This window comes from Notamacropus eugenii, chromosome 1 (genome assembly GCF_028372415.1).
Source record: "Notamacropus eugenii isolate mMacEug1 chromosome 1, mMacEug1.pri_v2, whole genome shotgun sequence".
Classification (NCBI taxonomy): Eukaryota; Metazoa; Chordata; class Mammalia; order Diprotodontia; family Macropodidae; genus Notamacropus; species Notamacropus eugenii.
In genome coordinates this window covers 525,370,129-525,382,261 of record NC_092872.1, presented here as the reverse complement: position 1 = coordinate 525,382,261, position 12,133 = coordinate 525,370,129, and the positions used below count along the sequence as shown (strand labels likewise).

The window sequence follows — 12,133 nt, the reverse complement described above, 5'->3', positions numbered from 1 at the left end:
GGCACCCAGGACGTCGACTCCGCCCCATTTTTCCCGGCATGCCTTGAGTATTCGACGACTCTTTTCCACCGGTGGGGAAGATGGCGGCTCCTGCGGAAGCAGTTCAGCCACTAGTTCAGTATTTGGTTCTACGAGGGGACCTAGCGCGGGCTCCGTTCTCGTGGCCGTTAGGAGCGCTGGTGGCCCAGGGGTGTCACGCGGCCATCGCAGCCTTGCATGCCCACCGCGACCACCCAAATACTGCGGCTTATCTCCGGGATTTGGGGAGCATGCGCAAAGTGGTCCTTGAGGTGCGGAACCCTTTAAACGGGGCGGGAGGAAAGGTCGCTTGAGAGCCGGAAGCGGAAGGGACGAACGCGTGGGGTTTCTTCTTGAGGTTTGGCGGTCCCTTGGAGGGTGGGGACTGGCTCCACCCTGTTAGGGCCGGCGGCCCGGGGCCACCCTTCCCTGGACTGCCCGGGCTTGTCTTTGGCGGATTTTGTAGGGAGGGGCGGCCTGGGCCGGTGTGAGCCCCGTGGGCGGCTGTGGTTGCTCCGGCCGGGGACCAGAACCTTGGAGGGGGCGGTGGGCTGCGGGACGCCAGTCCTCTTGTGCTGTAAACACCCCCAGTTCAAGAATCGAGCTTTTAATTCAGCGGCTAACTCTTTTCCAGGCCTAATGCTCGCCCCTGGGGATGCAGGGGTCTGACTCTTCAGAGTCCTTACTAAAGGGAAACAGCGTAGAAACCCAACCGAGCTTGGTGAGAGGGGCGGAGGGTGTCGGGAGCTAGGCGCCGCCAGAGTCCGTGGAAAGACAGGGATGAGTGTGAGAGGGGCGGGGGCGTTGGGGGAGGGGAGGCGATGAGAAGAGAGGCGGGGGCACCTTCCCTGGGGGATGGGGGAGAAAGGGCAGGTCTTACGTTCAGAAGGAAACAGAAATCCGGTTTTGGTCCTTTGAGCTTGGGCATATAGAACATCTCAGTGGAGACGCTAGAGTAAACGATGAGGTAATGGAGGGATGAGGGCTAGGTATGTACATTTGGTAATCCTGGCTCATGGAAAAAATAATGGAACCTTTGGAAGCTGGTGATCTCAAAGAGACAAGAGGAGAGCCCCAGGATAGAACCCAGGGGATCACCTCAGCAGGAGGCTGGGTATGGATGATGATTTTATAAAAGATTGAGGGGGATAAGTTAGGTATGAAGAAAACCACTTTAAAGCAATGTTATAATTAGTGTAAAGAATACAATATGCCGAGAAAAGTCAGGAACAATGAGAACTGAGGGAAGGTGGTTGGATTTAGCAGTAAAGAGAGGTAGTATTGGAGAGTCGCCTGTGGAGTAGTTAAAGCCTGGTCAGAGTGCGAGGGGCTGAGAAATGAAATGAGATGGGAAAAAATAGAGGCAGTGAGTGTTGACAGATTTTTCAATAAGTTTAACTGTGAAAGGTAGATCGATAGCTTGAAAGAGTGGTAGGGTCAAGTTAAAAATTTTTAAGGATGAGGGAGACCTGAGCGTAGTTGTGAGCAGTAAGGAAAAATTAGGAAGAGGGCATGATCAAAGGGGCAAACTCTTCCAAAATATGGAGGGAATAGAATCAAGGATGTAGTTAGAGAGGAGGTGTTGACAAGGAGACAGGTGTCCTTCCAAGGTTGGAGAAAAGGGTAGGGGATGATGTGGATGTGATTTAAGTGTAGAATTGGGGAAGAGAAGTAGCTCCCTATAATGGCCTCATTTCAGGGAGAGGAAGAAGAAAAAGGATTGTATAGGTCATTTGAATAGAGAAAGAATAGTTACTGTATAATTAGTCAAGAGAAGAATTTTCTGGGTACCTGGGAGGATGCATATGATAGCATAAATTTTTGGTAGACCCAATCAGCACAGTGTGACTTCCTTCTGTATTATTCTGAAATTTGTAAGCAAGAGTGAAGAAGGCAAATGGCATTTTGGAAAAGGATCAGCGGTGAGAAGACATTGGTTTCAAGTGTTCAAGCATTTATTACATACGTATTCTTTCTGAGAAACTGTACTAGGTGATGGGGTTACAGAAACAAGTGCCTGTCCTTACAGAGCTTACATTTTTTTGAATAGTCACAAATTTATATAGAGAAAAAGATGTAGTAGTGTGAAGAGAGTATTGAGTTTCTAGAGGTATCAGGAAGGGTTTCTCATAAAAGTGGTACCTGAGATGAACTTTGAAGGAAGCCAAGGATTCTCAGAGGTGGAGGTGAGGAGGAAGTTTAGTTCAGGCATTCAAGGCAATGTGTGCAAAAGCATGGTGGAGCAAAAATTAAATGCCAAATTTAAGAAATAGTAAGTGTGGTAATGCAACTGGTTTGTTGAGCATGAATCTAGAAAGATAGATTGGTACCATACCAGTAATTTCAAATGCCAAATGGAGGAGTTTGTATTTTATTCTAGAATAAAATCCATGGCACATATCCACTGAAGCCTCCTGAACAGGCAGTGGACATGGGCAGACCTGTGCTTTAGATTAAGAGAATAAATAATCCAGTATCAGAAAAAAAGACATTGAACAATTGTCAAAGCTACCTCCACATTTTTCACACCTGTTCCCTTATCTCCATTCACGTATAATCATTACACTAATTCAGAAATTCATCACTTCTCACCTAAACTATTATAATGGCCTAATTGGACTCCCTATTCTTTTTTGCCTCCTCACTGTCCCCAGAACCACTCCAGACTTTCCACTGAACTGCCAAAATACCAGATTTTTCTAAAATTCTATTCAGATCCTTGACTTCTTTGGTTAGTTTTGTCTGGGTCTGACGTAGGTACATTGAGATTCCCCAATTACAGTGTTACTCTTGATTCTTTAAATTGATTAGCTTTTCCTTTAAGTATTTAGATGCTCTGCCATTTGGTACATATTATATGTCTATAATGCCTTTAAGCATAATGTAGTTCCTATGTTTCTCTATTTTAATCATCTGCTTTTACTATTGCCTTTTTTTTTTTAGCATAGCTGCTGTAGCTCCCTTGTATTAACTTTGAACCTTTCTTATAAACATGTTTTTGGATTCTGTTTTCTAAATCTGTTCTGCTACTCTCCTCTATTTATCCCATTCAGATTTGTAGTTTTGAACAATAATTGTTTAATTCTCCCCAACCTGTCCTTTTATACTTTTTTTCTATTAGCCCTTCTCCTGGTCCTCTTTATTCCTCACTTCATACTCCAACCTCTGAAGATGGAGTTTGTTATGCTTATGACTAATCTTTCTCTAAAATCTCTCCTCCCTTTTAATCTGTCTTCCCCTGCCTCCCAATAAACACATGAGAGAGAGATTGGGGGGTGATTTTCCCTATGTAAGTTTTGGAAAATAATTCCACTTAAATTTTCTCTTGTTGGGGTGGTAAATTAAGGGGAGAAAGTGAATATATTTCTTTAAATGTCTGAAAAGCAGGGTTTGGGAATTTGGGATTATGGATGTCATGGAATTTGTGTAATGCAGTAATAGTTTCAGTAATTGCTAATACGCTTCTGGGAAGAGGAAGTTAAATTCATTTACCTTTTTGTGGCTTTCTTATAGAAGAGGAAATGAAATCTCAATTAGGATGGCTTGTACATCAATGGCAAAGCTAGAATTAGAACCTAAGGTTCTAATTTGGTATAACCTGGTCCTTTCCTTTTATATAGCAGGGAGAGTGTGTTATAGCCCTGCAGCCCTCCCTGGTGGAAGCATTTGACCTGTGTTCATATTCTTCTGTCCCTTCCCCTTTTTCTGCTCTACTACAGGCTCCAGATGAGGCTGCCCTGATGACACTGGCTGAGACCCTGAAACAGAACAACATTGACTATATGCTGTGGCTGGAGCAGCCAGAAAACATTGCCACCTGCATTGCTCTTCGGCCTTACTTCAAAGGAGAAGTGAATACACATCTTAGGAAGTTCAAGTTACTGAAATAACTGTCATGTGTGAGAACTGTTTTGGACAAATGGGACCCCGAATCTACATGCCAAACCCATCTCTTGGCATCTCTGCAAAAAGTGTGTCAGCAGCTCCGACACTCCCCGTATTTGCCCTCATTACGGGCAGTTTCTTTTGGGGTAGTTGCAGGCAGGTTAGTTTCTGAATAAATTTCACCAAATAAACAATTCCTCTTTCTGTGAAGGTAGGAAAGATGGATGGACAACAACAGGACTCTGTTAGTTATTGTGTCACTTTGTGACTTGATCAGATGCTTCTTGGCCCGGAGAGCTCTCTGTCCGGGTAGCCTTTAAACAGGTTTTCAGAGTTGGATGTGGCCCTCTGGTGAAAGGACTTGCCTCTAGTCTTCTTTTAAAGTAGTAGCTAATTGTAATGAGGATGGTCACTTTGATTTATGTAGTACTTTTAACATTTCAAACCAGATCACAGGACTTAGAGCTGGAAAGGAGGTGTCTTAGAACTCCGTGAGTCCAGGTGATCTTACCCCAGTTTTTCCCCAGTGACCCTTTTGGTAAGTCTGAGGGCTGTAAACCCTTTCTCAGATTATTTTTAAACGCATAAATACATGCAGAATTACAAGTGAAACCAAGTATACTGAAATATAGTGAACAGATTTTGTAAAAGCCCGTGAATTCAAGAAACCCTGATGTAATTCAGCTCTGTCATCTTTAAGGTTAGTCAATGGGTTCTGAGAGTTTAGATGACTTGTCCAGGATCACGCAGTAACATCACACATTCAAGCCGAGGTCCTCTGATGGCAGGACGAGTATTTCCCCCGTTTTCCTAAGGTAGTGTTTTCATGAGCATTTTCATTTGATTTGGTTCTTTGTGATGGAAATTGCATATGTTTTTTGAGTCCTTCATTTCCAGCTGCTTGTTATGTATATTGTAGATAAATATTTTATTGATGCTTTCTTAAAACTCCCACCCTCTCATCCCTAGCATTCACAGAACTTTATTTTGTAAAAGAAATCACCTTGTCCGTGTCTGACAGTACGTTTCATCCTGCACAAAAGGTGGAAGCGAGGATAAAACTGAACTTGTTACAGGATTAAGATTACCAGTGGAGAGGAAAGGGAGGCCAGAGCAGGGGCGATGGGCTAGGAAAGCAGAGAGGGTGGAGTGACTAGAAGTTACAGAAGTGCATGAATGCAAGGTTGTGATTAATAAAATTTCTAGATCAGTAAGCTCAAGGATAGGCCTATTTTTGTCAAACCATCAACAAGCACTGAACTGCTTACTCCCTCATTTATTTGCTGCATTACTGGCACTATGCTAAGCTGGGGAAATAAAGACAGAAACATGGCCCCTGCCCTCCAGGAGCTCCCATTCTAAAGCGAGGAGATAGCATGAAAAACATTTGTATACATGCAAGCGTAGATATAGTGTAAATGGGAGGTATTGTGAGAGGGAAGGCACTAGAGTGGGGGAGAAGAGGAAATGGGGTTGTTAGAGTGGGGACTGGGACAGGACTCTAGCACAAGGGTCAGTTTTCAGCTGAAACTTGAAGGAAGTGAAGAGACAAGACATGAAGATAGTGTTCCAGTGAGTGAAAGTATGGAGATGGAGTGTCATGTTTGAGAAACAGCATGGCGAGTACTGCTAGATTTTAGATTTCTTGGAGGGAAGGAAAGTGTAAAGAAGACTGGAAAGTTAGGAAGGGACTGGGTTGTAATGAAAAACTTTAAAAGCCAAACATTCTGGAGTCAATAGAGATCATCAAATAGGGAGGAGGGACTTTGTCGGACATTTTGCTTTTGAAAGTAAGATCACTTTGGCAGCAGAGTAGAGGGTGCCCTAGTATGGAGTGAGAGTTGGGAGACTAACCAGCGGGCTACTATAATAGTTTAGGCATGAAATGATGAGAGCCTTCACCAAGATGGTGGCTGTGGGAGTGTAGAGGAGGGGATGAACTTGAAAAATGTTGCAAAGGTAGAAACAAGACTTAGCAGCAGATTGGACAGATGGGGTGAGTGAGAGGAGCTGAGGGTGACACTGAGGTCGTGAACCTGTGTGGGAGGATGGTAGTGTTCTCAACAGGCAAGTTTGGGAGAGAGGAGAGTTTGGGATGCCCATGTGTAAGGCTGATTTGGAATGAAGGTATAGGTCATGGAAGATGAAAATGATGAACTAGTAGGTCAGGATGTTTTAGGGAACATCAGTATATGTTGAAGATCCCAAATATAAGGGAAGGGGTTGGGTTGGGGAAGCTAGGACTAAATGAGAAAGGAAACATAATGACCTAAGGGAATGGTATCTGTCAGTGAGATCTGAATATATCTGGATAGAGTCAGCCTGGAAGGAGGAACAGTTGCCAAGTGATAAATGTTAGGGGAAGGGCCTAGAAATGGCATGAAGAGTAAGTTTACTCACTTGCTTAGCCAGTTATTTTGGTGTAGGCTGGGGCAGGAGAAAAGACATTCAGTGCTGGAGAGGATGACAAAAGATCCACGGTCTTCTGAGGGAGTCAGGGCAGGCATGTGAGGTCTTAATAGGAATGGGGAGAGGTTCAATAAAATGAGGTTCCAGTTTTCAAATGTTGGGAGGGATAGGCTGGTTTATGCTAGGGTTACATGGATGGGAGAGCAGCTAGGTGGTGCAGTGGATAGAGCACCAGTGCAGGAGTCATGAGGACCTGAGTTCAAATCTCACCTCAGACACTTGAAACTCACTAGCTGTGTGACCTTGGGCAAGTTACTAAACCCCAATTGCCTCATCCTGGGTCATCTCCAGTCATCCTGATGAATATCTGGTCTTTGGATTCAGATGGCTCTGGAGGAGAAGTGAGGCTGGTAATCTGCACAGCCCGCCCTCACTCCAAACAAAGTCAGGGGCAAGTCACGTCATCATTTTTCTGATGTCTTCTTTGGCAGTGAAGGATGAACATACGTACATGGATGGGAACAGAGATTAGGGAGTGGTAGGAGAAGAGTTTGCATTTAGGTGGCTTTGAACTGAGGGTTTTGAGGAGGAAATGTCTCATTTGCATAGGAAGATTGTTATCCCTTCCCAGGAAGCAAATACAGCTCTGCTCCGGGTCCTATCTAGGATTTTCTCCCTCCACAAGGGGGATCCAGTTTTTGATCTGAGATGTGCATGGTCTCAGGGCAAGAGACCTGCTTTTGATGGTCTTTGCTACTTGTGAGATTCTGAGCCCTGGTTGATTAATATAGCTCCCCTTGTGAAAAAGGACAGTGCAGTCCCCACACCTCAGCTTGAATGTTGATATGATTTTTAGGAGTGGGGAATGAGATAAGTGGTAGTGAGGGACTGGTTGAGTGATGTGGGGCTCATTGGGTGTTAGGATGCAAAGAATCTGTGAGGGGCAGAAGACTCCAGTCAGTACATTTTCAGGTTGGATGGAGTCAAGGAGAGAAGTAGAGAAGGGAGGAGGCTAGGTTATCCACTCACAAGTCCAGAAGACACTGCCTGACTCACTGGGGTGGCTCAGACAACTCTAGTAGTGGATGCCACCTCTCTCTGATAGAGACCCTAGGGGATAAGTGCCAGAATCACTTGCACTTATGTGGCACTTTAAGGTTTAAAAAGTGCTTTATGTATACCTTTTCATTTGATTCTCACAATATCCTTGTGAAACAGGTAATATAAACATTAATCTGATTTTTGAAATGGAAAAAAAGTCAGAAAGTCTAAGTACTTGTGGTGTGATCTGGAACAATTTAAACCAGTGTCCTTTGGCTGAGTTGCACATTTCACTGTATATTGTGTTGTATAATGTTATTGGCCATTAACATGCCAGTTTAGGAGAATTCTAAAAACTGGCCTTTATTTTCTTTCTTATATCAGGAGACCCCTACCTAGATTTTTACTGCAAATCTATTACGTGACTAAAGGTAGGTCATAGTGCCTTTCTTTCCCTCTCTTCTACCAGTGGTACACTAACTGTTACATTGGTCCTAGAATCAGGAAGGCTTGAGTTCAAACCCAGCCTCAGGTACTTTCTGGCTGTATGGGCTGATCACTTAACCTGTCTGCTTCAGTTTCCTCAACTGTAAAATGAAGATAATATCAGTCTCTGCATCACAGGGTTGTTTTGAGGATCAAATGAGATATTTGTAAAAAATGTGTAGTGCAGTACCTGGCACAAGTAGGTGCTACATAAATGCTTATTCCTTCCCTCCCTCCCATCAGTTCACTGCCAATATGAGACCAGGTGTTTATACCTTTCTGCTAGGAAAGAGATGTTTCTGTTAGCAATAGATTAGTTATGTAATTATAGAGATTTCAACTTAGAAGAGGGCTTGGAGGGCCACCTCTTCCTTCAAAATTCAATTTAGGTGCCATCTCATCTGAAAGTATTTTTCTTTCCAAATTTTCCTAGGGTACTTTCCCTTAATATTGTATGACTTCTTTCCCATCAATTCTGGTTTCTGAGCACTGATAGAGAAAGCCATGAAAAAGCCACTACAGATTCATGGTACATATCCTTGACGGGGCTTTTGCTGCTGCTCAACAATCTATCTCCTTCTCCACAGTAACTATTGAAAACATTTTTATGTGTACTACCAATATTATCTCTATATAAGAGGTCCTAGCCTCTTACTTCTCTGGGAATGAGGTAATCTGAGATAAGCTCCCTCAGCTTCCCTGCTCTTGTCCTTAATACCCACGGTTTTGCATCCCTCTGATCCTAGACTCATTCCTATGGGCTAATCCTGAGATCCTTCTCCTTCCGCCTCCTCTAGACTTTGTTCCTTAATCATCCCTTTCATATCAACCTCTTCCTTTGCCACCAGCTCTCTCTTCCCTCTGCTTCCATTCCTAACAAACACCTCTTTGTGATTGATCCTTCTACTCCACCCAGCTGCTGTTCATCTCTTTCTCATTGTTAAACTTTAGGCTTCTGCCCCCACCGTCCTACTCTAATTACTCTAAAGTTCATTAACAATTTCCTAGCTGCCAAATCCAAGGAATGGCTTTTTCTGAATCCTTTATTTAACTCTACATACTGAGAACCTCTGACCATACCTTTCTTCATGTTTCTTTTGACAGTTTCTTCCTTGGCAGCCCTATTTCTACTCAGAACTTTTAGTCAATAGAGATATCCCGAAACTCAGAATGTTCCATCTTGATCTCTCTTTGGAGTTCCAGTTGCCATCAGGGCGTTCCTTACCCCTCTTCAGTGTCTTTCAACATTTTCTCCTCTGGATTCTTTATTTCTCCTCCAACCTTCTACTTTATGTTAGGATAACCTCAAAATCCCAATGTCTGGTCTTGATCTCTCTTCTGAGCTCCAGCTGAGTTCAAGGTATTTCTACTTGTCACTTGAAACTCAACATGTATAAAGCTAAACTTATTTTCCCCCTAAATCTGCTCGTTCTGACTTCACTGTTTCTGTTAGAGACACTGTCGTTCACTCAGTCTGCCTTGTCAGGAGATTATCTTCAGCTTTCCCCTCAGTCACCTCTAATATTCAATCAGTTAACAGTCCTGTTGATCCCATTTTTTTAGTACACATAAGAATTTTTTAGCAAATATAAGAATATTTGACTGCTTTTCTAATCTGATTACAGTCAACCTGGATAAACTACTGTATGCTTATTGCTTCCCATCTTCCTCCCCATCAGACCATGTGATACACCACTGCCTGAAAAGGCTTTCTTCCATACAGATCAATCAAGTCCTGTCATTCCTGTATTCAGAAGTCTTACGTGCTTCAGCCTTTCCTCCTCAGTAAAGTTAAAATGTCTGCCTGACATACAAAGGCCTTCATGTTACCCTTTTTACCCTTTCTCACTCTCCTCCATGTACTCTATGCTTCAGACTAGACAACACTGTTCCTGGAGCACTGGATTTTTATTGTTTCTGCTTCCTGCTCATGCCTGGAATGCTCGCTTTCTATGTGTTGAACCCTTAGCTATCTTTGAAAACACTATTCAAATGCTATCTTTCTTCTCCATGAAGCTTTTAGTGACCTTTCAGGTCGGCATAATTTTTAGGTCATTTAGACCTAACATAGCGCTTTGTTGTTTTGTTACTCTCTAATAGCTGTTTTATTATAGCTATTTGTGTTGGTGTCCTATCTCCTGCTTAGACTGAACTTAAGGGGAAGTACCATATCATTGCCAAACTTTCTATCTCCCCCAGCACCTAGCAGGGCTCTACACAGAGTAGGTGCTTAAACTATCTTCCCTATAAGCTCTTTGGCTACTAGAAGACCTATGTCACTTCATCTTTGTACCCCTAAAGCCAAATATGATGCCTTACACATAGTAGGTTTTTGAATGTTTGTGGTTATACTGAATTAGTAGAAGCATCCCAAGTCTTAATAGTGGTAGAACTTTGGAGAAGTGATTTAACCACCCTCAAATTTCTTCCTCCATAAAATAGCCCATCTGCCCTATGGACTGCATGGAGTTGTCCAGATCAAATAAGATAATGGCAAAGTAATTAGTAAAGGATGTTTTGTTGTTCAGTCATTTTTCTGTTGTGTCCAACTCTGTGACTCCATTTGGGGCTTTCTTGGCAGAAATACTGGAGTGGTTTGCCACTTCCTTCTCCAGCTCATTTTACAGATGAGGAAACTGAGACAAACATGGTTAAATGACTTGTCCAGGATTACACAGGTAGTAAATATCTGAGGCTGAATTTGAACTCAGGAAAATGAGTCTTTCTGACTCCAGGCATTGTACCCTATCCAGTGCACCACCTAGCTGCCCCCAAAGATGTTATTAGATGAGCTCCTGTATCTTATAGATGGGAAACTAGAAGCCCAGAGTTTAAGTTACTCTGCTAGGCAGTGTCCTTGCGTGTGCCCAAGAGGGACTGAATATAAGGGACTTTTGGGCTTCCTGACCCTAGACTGGCCCTAAAGTGGGAGTAGCAGATAACTGATGAGTATCACACTCCCCTGGTTCTATCACAATGGCAGGAGGTGAAGAGTGTTTCCAGTGATGAACTTATGGGGAAAAGTGGGTTGGAATTAGAGAAGATGGTTAGGCATACATGTGTTTGTTGTAGTTTTTATCAATGGAAAGGTGGGATAATAGATCTAAGTGTCTGAGAGCTTAGGGAACATCTCTTCCTATCAAATTGGCCCACTAAAAAAGTTCTCCAGAACCACTGGGGTCATTGTCAGTGTGAGGACAGCATTCTTTGTTTATCATCTTAAGAACGTGTTCCTCTGTCCTGGGGAAAGCAACATCAGACTCTTATGAAAGGATCCTGAATGAAGTATTCCTTAGCCATCCTCTCTGAATGAAAAATAGAGACACAAAGAGGGTTTCTCCTGATCCTTTAGGGGTTGAAGTTGACTGAAATGTACTTTACTGTAGTGAAGCTGGTCTTTTTCATAGTGTTGTTGCCTGGAATATGTGATCACTAATCAGATTTCCTTTTCTTGCAGCAGCCTTTTTCTCCCTTTTAGGCCTAGGGAGGTCATCCTCAAAGGTTCAGATTGAGATATAGGACCAACTCTCTCCTCAAACTTTTTCCCACCCCCACGTTCCACCCCTCAAATTTAGCCCAACATTCACATGCCCTTAACTCCCATAGATACTTACTAAATATGAATAACTAATGATGGAATGAAAGGTTTGATTCTCTAGTTAGAATGAGTTCAGGAAGCTTTACAGCCTTCTGAAATCACATAGGCTTATGTTCCTACCAAGACTTGTCTTAATCGTATTAAGTGGTAGCATTTTATGCTACATTTAGGCTGCCTTAAGAAAGAAAAAATCAGGGCATAATTTTATACATCTCTTTTTGTTAAAGGTATTATTATAGTGGGTAAACTCACTTCTGGTTACTCAACAACTTCCTAAAAATTTAGAAAGCAACATATACATTGGGAAATAGGATGCAAGTAAAACCAGTCATCTGGATATAGCATGTCTGAAAACATCAAGGTTACCAAACAACCTCATGGTGATACCTGGATGAATCCAGGAAGTCAAGATCAAAGAACGAACTTCTCCCATTTTAAAGATGAAAATGGCCTGGCCCTGGAAACAAGGAAATGATGAAAACTCTTATGTGAATCAGCCAAGACTGTCTCAGAGTCCATCACAAGGACTATAATGGAAATTTTCAGAATTACTTTCTCTTATTAAACCTGAATTTTCAGTTAACTGGTTTAGGCTTCCATATTTCTGTATAATTTTCATTGCTTCCATTGATTTATTGTGTAGACAACCCATATTGCTAGTAAACCAGGTCCATTCTGTGGCTGAAAAGTGATTTT

General features: G+C 42.7%; 1 protein-coding gene across 4 annotated transcripts; it reads left to right on the top strand.

Moving 5' to 3' along the window:
- The first annotated feature begins 80 nt into the window (after window positions 1-80).
- PTRHD1 (peptidyl-tRNA hydrolase domain containing 1) lies at window positions 81-12,020 on the top strand. 4 transcript variants are annotated; one of them, XR_011972411.1, is made up of 6 exons: window positions 81-290; window positions 3,738-4,063; window positions 4,353-4,441; window positions 4,604-4,718; window positions 7,738-7,784; window positions 11,665-12,020. XR_011972411.1 is itself a non-coding variant. In XM_072633877.1 (2 exons), exons 1-2 carry the CDS (start codon window positions 81-83, stop codon window positions 3,906-3,908), a joined length of 381 nt encoding a protein of 126 aa, XP_072489978.1. In that variant the 3' UTR covers window positions 3,909-4,138. The 4 variants fall into 4 exon arrangements, 1 of the variants encoding a protein (XP_072489978.1); XR_011972412.1 differs by lacking the exon at window positions 4,353-4,441; XR_011972413.1 differs by lacking the exons at window positions 4,353-4,441; window positions 4,604-4,718; window positions 7,738-7,784.
- Window positions 12,021-12,133: the final 113 nt, after the last annotated feature.

Excerpts from the sequence above, each read along its gene's own strand:
- PTRHD1 (XM_072633877.1), top strand. The coding sequence starts at position 81 with ATGGCGGCTCCTGCGGAAGCAGTTCAGCCACTAGTTCAGTATTTGGTT. Across the intron at positions 291-3,737 it reads TGCGCAAAGTGGTCCTTGAG|GCTCCAGATGAGGCTGCCCT; the intron begins GTGCGGAACCCT and ends GCTCTACTACAG.